This window comes from Carassius carassius, chromosome 2 (genome assembly GCF_963082965.1).
Source record: "Carassius carassius chromosome 2, fCarCar2.1, whole genome shotgun sequence".
In the NCBI taxonomy this organism is placed as follows: Eukaryota; Metazoa; Chordata; class Actinopteri; order Cypriniformes; family Cyprinidae; genus Carassius; species Carassius carassius.
In genome coordinates this window covers 6,791,701-6,805,951 of record NC_081756.1, presented here as the reverse complement: position 1 = coordinate 6,805,951, position 14,251 = coordinate 6,791,701, and the positions used below count along the sequence as shown (strand labels likewise).

General features: G+C 34.6%; 1 protein-coding gene across 2 annotated transcripts in view; it reads right to left on the bottom strand.

The window, feature by feature from the left end:
• Positions 1-14,251, bottom strand: part of LOC132101264 (proprotein convertase subtilisin/kexin type 6-like) — a 69,017-nt gene that overhangs the window by 34,893 nt on the left and 19,873 nt on the right. For both annotated transcript variants that reach the window (XM_059506077.1, XM_059506086.1), the window contains 3 exons: positions 12,900-13,000; positions 10,274-10,377; positions 9,088-9,205 (listed from right to left, as the gene is read on the bottom strand). In XM_059506077.1, coding sequence (XP_059362060.1) covers positions 9,088-9,205; positions 10,274-10,377; positions 12,900-13,000 — 323 coding nt within the window. The remainder of the gene's footprint in view (positions 1-9,087; positions 9,206-10,273; positions 10,378-12,899; positions 13,001-14,251) is intronic.

Below are 14,251 nucleotides of genomic sequence, written 5' to 3'. Positions count from 1 at the left end.
TACTTAATATCCTCATGATTTTAGTTTCTGAAAAAGTTACGTTCAGTTTTAGAAAGTTACGTTCATTTTTATTAAACCATATGTAATTCCATAAATTAAAACCACATTTGAATATATAAACAAACTAAAAAATAAACTAAAAACACAAGTAAACTTTGAAATAAAAACAAATAAAATTTGTATAAAAAATATAGTACAATCTCAATAACACGTTGGTACAATAATAATAATTATTATATTAAATAACACTGGCATAAAAATAAGCCTTAAAATAACAGATCAGAATAACATTTTACATTTCACAAAAGGAAAAATATAATCTGAACGACACGAGGACGAATAAATGATAAGTGGCAATATATATTAATGTAATAAAAATAATTAATATACTTAAGTATATATCTTAAAATAATTGAATACAAATAATAATATATAAATATGTATATGGATTTAATTCATTTTATGTACTTTTCATGAAGAATAGCAATAAATCTGGAAAACCAACACTACTGTTGTATGAAGCGAGAGATGTGCAAGACTAAACTACATTTCCCATAATCCTTTGTGCAGCTAGAGCATCAATCATACCCCTAATGAGGATTGTTAAGCTAAGAAAAAGTAATAAAGAAGTATTAAATTGCTTGACCCTTTCAGTTTACTCCAACCCAAATCATTTAAATCATATCGTTAGCATCAGAATGTCTGTCACACTTAACTTTCCCCTTAATAGTGTGAAAAAATAATAAAACCAAGCACACAAATTGTAATATGTACTCTTCCACAATACTCTTTCATGGCTCATTAAGCTGTGGGATCATCTATTCATTCAGTCTGGAAGCTCGTTTTGGATATTTAAGACTTTTTTCCTTGGGAGTGACACCGTTTCAGAAGCTTTATAATGCCGGCTTCACCGTTTTATGGCTGTGCTGATAAACAACAGCGCACAGATGGCAGCAAAATTAGTCACTTGAGGTCTGAGCCATTATTTAGCACACGTTCATAAGCAGCATCACCCAGAAATACGCTAGCTGGAGATTACGCTACAGCCTCGTTTCAATCTTGAGACTGACATTCAAAGGAAAACATGCTTAAAATGGGAGGCTGCACCTCTTCAATTTAACATGACAGCATGCAGTGGCACTTTCAGCTGAAACACGGGGGAAACGGCATCCATATGGAGACCAGGACTTCACACAGAAAAATAAAATAAAAAATTAAATTTAGTTAGATATATATATTATTTTTTTATATTTCTAAATAAACATATAAATGTACTAATATTTATTTAATAATATACAAAATATTTAATAAAATATATTAACATTTAAATAAATAAATAAATATATTAAAATATTATTAATTTATTAATGAAAGTATATTTAAAATTAAATAAATTAAAAATAAATTAAAATAAATTAACTTATTAAAATGAAATGTAAATAATAATACTGAAATGAATAAAAAGTATGAAATAATTATAAATGAAAGCTCTCTCTCTCTCTCTCTCTCTCTCTCTATATATATATATATATATAGAATAAGAAAATCACAATACAATTCTGTTTTAGTAACAACTAAAACCTAGACTAAAATAAAGATTAAAAGGCCATTTAAAAATATTAATAAAAATAATTTAATATTATACTAAAACAACACAGACAGTTCACAACATATATTTTATGGCGTAGATTTTAAATATATTTTGGGCTGGTCTTTATGCCATGTCATCACACTTTATATGAAGATGCTTCAGAAAGTCTGTGAAAGAGATGGACACTGAGAAAAGTGCATGCTATGCATCTAATCATGGACAACTGTTTATGGCATTCATCTATTACATTTTTCACTTCACAAAGCCAAAGGAATGAGATTGTAAATCGATAAATGGCAGCCAAGCTAATGAGATTGGAAGCACGGCCAAAGCGCAGGCTAGCTCCCTTTAAATAGCCATCCGAGCACGAGATGCTATAAATAAAACCTAATCTATGACTAATATCAGTGGCCACAGCAGTCATGCACACAGCCAACACCAAACACAGACTCGTGGAGTTTCGATGGTATCTCAGTCTGCTCCTCCATCAGCAAACAAAACAAAGATCCCTCCATCTCATCATTCCCTTCCATGACATTCAAGATTCAGTGTTATCAGGCTGTTTGTCCAGTTTACTGATAAACAAAATCAAAGGACAGTAAGGAGCAACATTAGGTAAATGACTTTTAAAGGAGTAGGCTAGTTAACTCAAAGGAAAAGTTAACCAAGAAAGGCATATTTCTGAAAAATCGACCATCATTAATGTGGACAGTTTTGTGGAACTGAGACTAAAATGTAAAGTTCCTGTTGTTCTTCCTTAAGTATTAGGATGAGTAAAATAGCAGATGCATTCATACACAGCAATTCATCGCCTCCTGAAAAATTCTGTATCAGCCAAGAACTTTAAACACTTCGAGCATCAACCAGCGGTTAAAAACATGTCATGTTAAATGTCCAAATTCTTGACATGTGTCTAAAGAGTTTATTGAGAGATGCATTGACAGGTCTTTAATCCCATCAGCTGGCTCAGACACAAGGCTGAGAAAGAATCAATAGCTGCTGCTTCATTTTGCTCGATTTCTTTCAACACACATTGCAAATGATGTGTTCTCAGACACAGAGGAAGAGAAATCCAGTCATGTTGCATCCTTGATAGAGGACAGATGTCATCACCATGATACATTAAAGATGCACATCTAAATGAGCATGCAACAGTTACAGCCAGAGCTTGAATTCAAGTCTAAATGTGTTGATATTAATGCACAAGATTAATGCACCAATTAACCACTGTGAAATGCTGATCTATACAGCAGTATATTCATATAGCAGTGTTTTCATATTGCGTCGTTTGACATAATACTTTAGTTTTCAGTGTTGACTGTGTTTAATCAAAATTTGAAATGAAAACAAATAAAATCAATGATCCAGAATGGCACAGATATTATAAAACTATCAAATCATTATCATAAAGACTAGATCAGAAGTGCCCAAACTTTTTAATACAAGGGCCAAAAATGTAACTTTATTGTAAATGTTGCATTATATCAAATATATTTTATTAAAATGTATTCAACTATTATTTTATTATTTATTAAATAATTTATAGTCAAATGTACTTTTAGTTTTTATTATATTACGTTTTTTTTTTTTTTTTTTTTACATATCAGATGAAACTTTACAAAAACGTTTGTATTAGTGCTTATGTATTTTATATATATATATATATATATATATATATATATAGAGAGAGAGAGAGAGAGAGAGAGAGATCACACATTAATATTACACACACACACACACACACACAAACACACACACACACACACACACATATATATATATATATATATATATATATATATTAAGGAATTAATAATCTTCATAAGCAAGGATGTGATCACAAAGACATGTATAATGTTATTTCTATTTCAAATAAATGCTGTTTTTTCTTCCATTTTATATTCATTAAAGGATCCAGAAATATTTAATGTATGACGGTTTCAGCAAATCAGTATATTAGAATAATTTCTGAAGTATCATGTGACACTCAAGACTGAAGACTTTGGGGTCAAACTCTGCACTGCACTTAAAGGGATAGTTCACTTTGAAATTAAATTTTGGTATGTTTTAGCTTACCTCAAGGGCATCCAAGATGTAGGTTTCTTTGTTTCCGCAGTATTTCCCATTTTGATATTTTTAGGTCCAACCGTTCTTGTCTGTGACTCATATAATGGAGGTCTATGGTCACCACCTCAAAGAGCATGCACAGAGGAGTCCAAATTAAACAATTCCCCATCATAAGTACACATTGATGACCTAATACAAGAAACAAGCGGTTTGTGTAAGAAAACGAAAAGTATTTATATAGTTTTTAACTCTTGTACACAACCACGTCCAACTGATCTGAGTTCGCGAGTGCTTCCCGATGTGACGTGCGCACGCTCTGGCTTAGTCTGCGCAAGCGCGGAAAGAGCCGGAAGTGATCTCTCGCACATGAACGTCACTCATTGTTTACAATTCCCAATGGCACGCTGTCAATAGAGTCAGTAATGTGTTGTATTTTTATTTTAATCGCAACGATTATAGGGTGCATTATAAACAAATTAATTAATTACAATTACTGCATTATATTTCAGACAGTGCAGATTGGTGGTGTATCGTGTGGTAAACAGTAAACAATGAGTGACGTTCATGTGCGAGAGATCACTTCCGGCTCTTTCCGCGCTTGCGCAGACTAAGCCAGAGCGCGCACGTCACGTCACATCAGGAAGCACGAGCGCCCTCAGATCAGTTGGACGTGGTTGTGTACAAGAGGTAAAAACGATATAAATACTTTTCGTTTTCTTACACAAACCGCTTGTTTCTTGTATTAGGTCATCAATGTGTACTTATGATGGGGAATTGTTTAATTTGGACTCCTCTGTGCATGCTCTTTGAGGTGGTGACCATAGACATCCATTATGTGAGTCACAGACAAGAACGGTTTGACCTAAAAATATCAAAATGGGAAATACTGCGGAAACAAAGAAACCTGCATCTTGGATGTCCTTGAGGTAAGCTAAAACATACCAAAATTTAATTTGAAAGGGAACTATCCCTTTAATTGCCATTTGGATGTAAATTTGATGTTATTTAAATAACATATCATGAATAATCAAGTTTGTATGTTGATAAGGATGAATCACTCCAGATAACCAATTCATGTTTACATATGTCATTAAAGGAAATACGCAATGCAAAAAAGGCAGCTTATATTGTCTCTAAAACTGTACTAAAACTAACAGTATAAAGCTTTAAGGTCACAGTGTTTCATCATGCCCTTCAACAGATCATCATCCTAATCTGCCTTTCAATGCAGTGACAGCACATCCTCTGAGGCCAGATATGAAAGGAGAGAAAATCCCTTTCAATATAAATCAGTAGTTGGACATGGCAGCATGATATATCACAGTTCAAATCAGGCCACACAGAACAGTCGTGCATTCAAACATATTTCGGAACTATGCAGCAGGAAACGGTGCAAAATTTTCCGTGTGAGTGACACAGTGCCACTTGGGCTGTTATGTGTTCCGACACGGTGATGGTGTTGTGTCAATGTGACACGGTTGTGTTTGCATGAAGGAATGCAACCATCCAAGACCCAGAGAAACGAAAGAGGTTCATACAACAACAACAAAAAAAGCTCCCCAATGTGCAAAACGCACTACATAGCAACTAACTGAAATACTGAAGTATTAAAATTACTAAAACTAAAACTGAAATAAAAAAAATAATTAAAGAAATAATAATTTATAAACATTATAAATTCTTAAAAAAAAACAAAAAAAAAACAAGTATTGAAATATAAGTGTTTTTTTTTTTCACTAAAACTATTAAAACACATTTCCACTGGCTGAAATAAAGCTACAATAAAATAAAATATAAATATTAGAATAAAAACTTAAACATTTGAAATTGCACATTGGCATCTAACTTCATAAGCAAGGATGTGATCACAAAGACATGTATAATGTTATTTCTATTTCAAATAAATGCTGTTTTTTCTTCCATTTTATATTCATTAAAGGATCCAGAAATATTTAATGTATGACGGTTTCAGCAAATCAGTATATTAGAATAATTTCTGAAGAATCATGTGACACTCAAGACTGAAGACTTTGGGGTCAAACTCTGCACTGCACTTAAAGGGATAGTTCACTTTGAAATTAAATTTTGGTATGTTTTAGCTTACCTCAAGGGCATCCAAGATGTAGGTTTCTTTGTTTCCGCAGTATTTCCCATTTTGATATTTTTAGGTCCAACCGTTCTTGTCTGTGACTCATATAATGGAGGTCTATGGTCACCACCTCAAAGAGCATGCACAGAGGAGTCCAAATTAAACAATTCCCCATCATAAGTACACATTGATGACCTAATACAAGAAACAAGCGGTTTGTGTAAGAAAACGAAAAGTATTTATATAGTTTTTAACTCTTGTACACAACCACGTCCAACTGATCTGAGTTCGCGAGTGCTTCCCGATGTGACGTGCGCACGCTCTGGCTTAGTCTGCGCAAGCGCGGAAAGAGCCGGAAGTGATCTCTCGCACATGAACGTCACTCATTGTTTACAATTCCCAATGGCACGCTGTCAATAGAGTCAGTAATGTGTTGTATTTTTATTATAATCGCAACGATTATAGGGTGCATTATAAACAAATTAATTAATTACAATTACTGCATTATATTTCAGACAGTGCAGATTGGTGGTGTATCGTGTGGTAAACAGTAAACAATGAGTGACGTTCATGTGCGAGAGATCACTTCCGGCTCTTTCCGCGCTTGCGCAGACTAAGCCAGAGCGCGCACGTCACGTCACATCAGGAAGCACGAGCGCCCTCAGATCAGTTGGACGTGGTTGTGTACAAGAGGTAAAAACGATATAAATACTTTTCGTTTTCTTACACAAACCGCTTGTTTCTTGTATTAGGTCATCAATGTGTACTTATGATGGGGAATTGTTTAATTTGGACTCCTCTGTGCATGCTCTTTGAGGTGGTGACCATAGACCTCCATTATATGAGTCACAGACAAGAACGGTTTGACCTAAAAATATCAAAATGGGAAATACTGCGGAAACAAAGAAACCTGCATCTTGGATGTCCTTGAGGTAAGCTAAAACATACCAAAATTTAATTTGAAAGGGAACTATCCCTTTAATTGCCATTTGGATGTAAATTTGATGTTATTTAAATAACATATCATGAATAATCAAGTTTGTATGTTGATAAGGATGAATCACTCCAGATAACCAATTCATGTTTACATATGTCATTAAAGGAAATACGCAATGCAAAAAAGGCAGCTTATATTGTCTCTAAAACTGTACTAAAACTAACAGTATAAAGCTTTAAGGTCACAGTGTTTCATCATGCCCTTCAACAGATCATCATCCTAATCTGCCTTTCAATGCAGTGACAGCACATCCTCTGAGGCCAGATATGAAAGGAGAGAAAATCCCTTTCAATATAAATCAGTAGTTGGACATGGCAGCATGATATATCACAGTTCAAATCAGGCCACACAGAACAGTCGTGCATTCAAACATATTTCGGAACTATGCAGCAGGAAACGGTGCAAAATTTTCCGTGTGAGTGACACAGTGCCACTTGGGCTGTTATGTGTTCCGACACGGTGATGGTGTTGTGTCAATGTGACACGGTTGTGTTTGCATGAAGGAATGCAACCATCCAAGACCCAGAGAAACGAAAGAGGTTCATACAACAACAACAAAAAAAGCTCCCCAATGTGCAAAACGCACTACATAGCAACTAACTGAAATACTGAAGTATTAAAATTACTAAAACTAAAACTGAAATAAAAAAATAATTAAAGAAATAATAATTTATAAACATTATAAATTCTTAAAAAAAAAAAAAAAAAAAAAAAACAAGTATTGAAATATAAGTGTTTTTTTTTCACTAAAACTATTAAAACACATTTCCACTGGCTGAAATAAAGCTACAATAAAATATAAATATTAGAATAAAAACTTAAACATTTGAAATTGCACATTGGCATCTAACTGAAATAAAATAAGTATTTCAATTATTAAAACTAAAATAAAACTAAAACAAAACAAAAATATTAAAGCCTAGAGAGAAATATTTTGTGTTTGCCTTTCTCGTTATTTACACTACATGTGTGAATTGGTGGGCGGTGCTAAACAGGCAATGATGTAGAAACAGTAGGCGGGGCTAAAAGGGTAGTGATACAGAATCGGTGGGCGGAGCTAAACAGGCATTGATACAGAATCGGTGGGCGGGGCTAAACAGGCATTGATGTAGAAGCAGGGGTTGATCTTCTGCGGAGATGGTTTTTAGCCACTTTATTACATAATAAAGACGTAGACTGACTACAGTATAAGCTGTTTTTAGACTAACGAGAAAGATTTGAGTTCTGAAACTTACAGGATGTAAGCACAGTGATCTCTTATACAGTATGTCAAAAGATCAAGGGAACTTTGCTTTCTCAATCCAAAAAAAACAAAAAACAATTTGAAGTCAGTTACTCCTCTAAACTGATATACAAACTGTGCTGGATCATACAAAAATGAAGAATGTTTTGCAGCATCTCCTACTTCCTTTGTATGCGGGAAGTGTCTTCTCAATATCCAAAAGCACAGCGGCGCAGCAGACAAATTGAGATACTCCCGGAAATATGGAGACTTTGTCATAAAGCCTAGTAGCTTGCCACAATATCTCAGTAATTTAGAGATCTTCGAGGTTATACAGAGGGGATTTGAATTGAGAACTGAAATGTTGTACTGAATGTGCATGTGATTCATCTCGACACGTCTGCTGAATGTACGGCGCTCTTTAAAGCAGCGCGACACGCAATCCCTCTCAAGACCTGATGATGATTCACATTATGAGCTAATAACACTTAGACATGCTCCAGTTCGCACCCCTGCCCTGCTGATGGAAATAAATGCCTCCAATGATTCCCATCAGAATCAGACATTGCTGGAAATGAAAGAGCAGGATTTGTTGCAGAGACCTCCATTTTTAAGACCCGCAGAAGACATGGTCATGTGTAATCACCTTTAAGTTTGCACAAATAGAAAGAAGAAAATATTTAAATGAGATGAAGAACCTTTCATTTATTAAGTATTTAATTCACTGGAATACTTAGATGAATGGATAGATAGATGTAATCTTCTGCACCCCAAGGATGCATTTATTTGATCAACAATACAGTTAAAAACTAGAAAAACTAAAATATTATTACAATTTAAAATAACTGTTTTCTATTTGAATATGTTTTAAAATGCAATTTATTCCTGTGATGCAAAGCTGAATCAGCATCATTACTTCAGTTTTCAGTATCAATGTCGAAAACAGTTGTGCTTTATAAATATATGCTGGAAAACAAGATACTTTTTTTTTGAACATTATAAATGTTGTCACTTTTTATTAATTTAATGCATCCTTGATGAATATAATATTTCATTTCTTTCAAAGTATTTGAGTAAATCATTGAGTAGAAGCGAGTTATATATATATAGTTTCTCCTCACCGGGTTCTGCGGTCAGAGGTTTTGCTACAGGTGTGCTGAGGAGGAACGTTTCTCCAACTCTTGGCTTCCACCACCATGGCCTCAGCATCCACCAAACCAAAGCCATAAAGATGACTGACTACAACCACACACACACACACACACACACACACACCAAAAGTTAATCAGGTATGGATGTCAAACACAGCAGAATGTCCAGACTGTCTGAACTAATCTAGATGACATTCATGCTGAAACTGTATACTAATAGTGTCACCAGTATGGGGTTTTAATGCTGTTGTTGATTTCGAGTCCAGGGCTGATATTGCTGATATGTTATGAATATATGAAGAACTCATTTTAAGGACAGCAAATAAGAAAAGAACAATCATTTCACAAGTAAACTTGCAGCAGTTTTTTTTTTTTTTTTTTGAGAATATATCTTAAAGGAACACTCCACTATTTTTGAAAATAGGCTCATTTTCCAACTCCCCTAGAGTTAAAGAGTTTAGTTTTACACATTTTTGAATCCATTCAGCCGATCTCTGGGTCTGGCACTTTTAGCTTAGCTTAGCATAGATCATTAAATCTGATTAGACCAGTAGCATCTTGCTCAGAAATGACCCAGGAGTTTAGATATTTTTCCTTTTTAAATCTTGACTCTTCTGTACATTGTGTACTAAGACTGACGGCAAATGAAAAGTTGCGATTTTCGAAAATGGTAAAACTAAGCTGTGTTACTCTAGGTGAGTTGGAAAATTAGCCTATGTTCAAAAAAAGTGGGGTGTTCCTTTAAATTAAGTTTACTTTTCTTAAGCTACTGGCACAGTTTTTCAACATTTTTAACTAAATTTATTCTTGCACAATTTTTCAACGAAGAAAGAAATAATAAATGTTAAAGATACATTCTATGAAATGAAAGGGATACCTCACCAAAAAATGACAATCCTTACATTATCTACTGAACCTCAAGCTCTGTTCCTTCTTCTGCTGAGCCACTGACTTGTGAATTGTAATGTATTCAATTGGAAAACAAGAAAAAAAATATGTGTGTGTGTGTATATATACACATATTTATGTATTTTATGCCATGTAAATTAGTGAATCACTCTCATGTATTCTAAAAAACATGACTTATTCCACTAAAAATAAAAAAATACTAAAAAATGTGCGGTTTTTTTTTTTGTTTGTTTTTTTTTCTGTTCACCTTTGTGTCCGGCTGCATTGGTTTTCCAGTCACTGGCTTTCAGATGAGCTTGTCTTGATGTCTTCACGAGGAGATGCTGGACATCTCTCCAGGTTATCAGAGGACTGAAAGATAACAAGAGAAAGAAAAGAGAGAACTGTTCTCTGTAGAACAACAGCTATTTTATTTGGTCTTGGGAATTGAATAACATTTCTGGTTTGCTTCCTATCTGAGAGGCTCTGTTTGCTAGGGCTTTTGGGACTCTAATTCAATTTAGTGCAACAACTGCATCCTGACAGGTAACTTTATCCAAGCTCTCTATGCTTCACGTCGCTTTATTCCACTTCTGCTGTCAGCCGACTCATGCACAGACAAATACGTGGAAAGATTATGTCAGGACGTTCAACCTGTGTGTGTGATACTGCTTAAACAGATGAGTGGTTTTCAAAGCCTGTGGCTAACATTACATGACGTTTTGTTCAACAATATAAAATACACACATCATGCCTCAAATGTAAATATAATTTAATTTTGAGAGTTGAAACCACAATATACACATACATGATTATGCCAAATTAAATTACAGTCCTGAAAGCCTTTACAAGCAGAGAATCTCAGACAGAAAGCAAAACAGAGGAATCCAACTCGAAACTGCATTCAATTTTGATTTCCTTTGTTTTACTGATAAAAAAAAAGTTTTATCAAATTTAAAATACACATGAAAAATTAATCCTTCCTTCCAAGGGCATTGCAAATGCATCAGTGTAAATGTTGCAAGGCAGTTGCTAGGCTGTCATAATAATAATAGATTTGTCTACAAACTTAATTTGAAGCATTTAAGCGAAAGCTTTTTGTTTTTAAATGTCATGATCAAAGATGCATACTGTACAATAAATTCTGGCAGGCTGATGTGTCACACTGCAGAAGAACTGATGAGTGATTATAAAGTGTAAATGTTTAACAGTACGTAAATATAAAGAGACAGTTGACTTAAAAAGGAAAGTCCGGTTATCACTTATTCAAAATGTCAAGACACAAATTTTAACGGACACTCATTATTGAGTTGGATTACTGACTTGATTACATTGGAAGAGAACAAAACTTGAACTGAATTGAGCTGGATGACGACGATCCTATTGTCTTCTGTAGAGTTGCATTACTGCTGAATCAAATGCGTTTCATACTATATTTAAAGGATTTTGCAACATTGCCACTGTTACAGAACTGACTGGAGCTGAATAATAACTCTACCGTCTTTTTAAGAGCTATACTTTACATCAGAATATCAATTTGTCTCATGAAGAGGTTTGCATCAATGATTTGAAGCTGCTTTGATACAATCTGTACTGTATAAAGCACTACAGTAATAAAGGTAACAAAACTGTACCCCACTGCATGGACAAAAAAAACACCTCTTCTTAAACAGGTTTGGAACAATATAAGGGTGAGAAAATGATGACAGAATTGTCTCTTTTTGCCATATATATATATATATATATATATATATATATATATATATATATATATATATATATATATATATATATATATATATATATATATACGGTTCGGCACGCACTGGGACCGCGCGGTTCAACTTAAATCTGACAAAGCATCTGTAATATGGTTAGCACGTAAAACAAACTGGGTTCAACTAATATGTTTCTGTTGATGGATGCGCATTCTGGATTCCCAGACATTACAACAACAGCGATGAAAAAAAAACCCTGGACAAACCATTCACTCTTGATCAATGTGAATTGCTTAGGTGCTGATAGCGGGCGGGCACAGATGAGACCTGAACAGCACACGTTAATATGTATTTAAACTAAGTTTAATCATTTTTTAAAGTTAAAACATTTAAGAGCCAATTACATGAGCTCGCGCGCGCAGTGAGAAGAATTGTGCGTGCGCGCAAACCCGCGCCTCAGAACGCGCGCAAATATAAGATCTCTCTGAAGTATTGTGTTTAAATGGACAAATTCACACAAAAATTATGTCAAAATGCCGTCTTGGTAAGTATCCTACAGCAGACATAACCGGCTGAACGCAGGCCACTGTATCAGTGCATTCTCTTAAAGTGACAGTCTTTATATTAATAGAAACAGCAACAACAAAGAAATCACTCACTGCTCTTGATTAAAAAGCTTTTATAACTTTAATAAAGAATAATCTTTCATTTATACAGTCCAATATGCAATGCTGTTTTACATTTGATTACTTTATTCAATATCTGTACCTAAAAACTTATGCTAGACCTGCCAAAAAAAAAAGAAAAACTGAAAATCACTGTTTATTGTTTGTATCTTTACTCTAATGTATTTATTTGTGCTGTTGCTTGTAGTTGGATAGAATATTCTTCTTTTTTTTATTTTATCAGAAAGTATAGTTTTCCATAAACATAGCACATATCGAACTGTACCGAAAACCGTGACTCCAAAACCGTGAAACAAACCGAACCGTGAAAATGTTGAACCGTGCCACCCCTAATATATATATATATATATATATATATATATATATATATATATATATATATATATATATATATATATATTAAATACAATAATGAGCATAAAGAAGCAGTGTTTTATGGAAAAACGATGTCAAAACTGTGGAAAGTGATGTAGAGGAGCAGAAAACTGACTTTGCCTCCAGAGCGAGAGCGATGACACCCGCCACCATCGGTGCAGACACGGAGGTGCCTGTGTGTCCTTCAGTACATCTCTGATGCAGATCTGTGGTCACCTGGAACCAGAAACACACAAATACAGAGCGCTCGAGTTAATAACCTCAGTTTACTGTCCAAAGTGGACAAATGGTGTCCTTTAAATCTTATTAACAGGTACGGCAGGTCTGCTAGATTTGCCTGTCTTCTGTTTAGGCAAAATCCTCCTCAATAAAATTAAAAATTCCTCACCCAGGCCATAAAAGATGCTAATGACTTTTTTTCTTCATGGGAACAGATTTGGAGAAATGTAATGTGAATGGGTGCCGGCAGAAGGAGAGTCCAAACAGCTGATAAAAACATCACAATAATCCACAAGTAATCCACACCACTCCAGTCAATGTCATCAGTTAATGTCTTGTGAAGCAAAAGGCTGTGCGTTTGTAAGAAACAAAATCCATCATAAAGATGTTTTAAATGTCTATAATCAATAATAACGCTTCCTTCATTTAAAAAAAGTCCATCCTCTATTGTCCTCTCACATCAAAACCCATCCACATATTTGCGTTTTAACTGTTTTGGCTTATAAAAGGTGCTTGATCTGTGCATATTTCTCTCCCGATTCAGTTAAGATAACTTTTCACTGGAAAAAGACTAATTTATTGATAAAGAACTCCAATTTAGCCAGAATCAGCTGTTTGGACTCTCATTCTGACGGCACCCATTCACTGCAGAGGATCCATTGGTCAGCAAGTGATGCAATGCTACATTTCTCCACATCTGATGAAGAAACAAACTCATCTACATCTTGGATGGCCTGAGGATAAGTAAACTTTCAGCAAATTTACATTTTTGGCTGAACTATTCCTTTAAAAGATTCAGCTATCCTCTGAAAGAATGTGCTTCCGTGACTGTGACTGGACAAGTGTTTTTTTGCAAAGTGCTCTGTAAATATTTCTGTGTTCTGGTTTTCTGGGAAACAGTGGGTCACCCACAGAGCTGCTCTGGTAGCTGCAGGCAGAGAGATCAAGGACTCAAGTGTGTCTTCAATCAAACATGAGCTTGATTACACTGGCGTTTCTCAAAAGGACAAACACGAATGGAGTCAGTGCCACCGATGGGGTCCCGAGGAAGATGCTGGGATTGGAGACACATGCTTTCATCCAAAATGTGTGCGTGTGTTGGGGGCTTATGTCCGTGTTTGAAAACAGCGGTTAGGAAATAAACAAGACAATACTAGAATTTTTTAATGAAGACGTGAGAAAGGTATTAACAGACTTCTCATTAACCACTTCATCTGCATGTTTAAGGGAATTTAAGAGGTTTTTAAG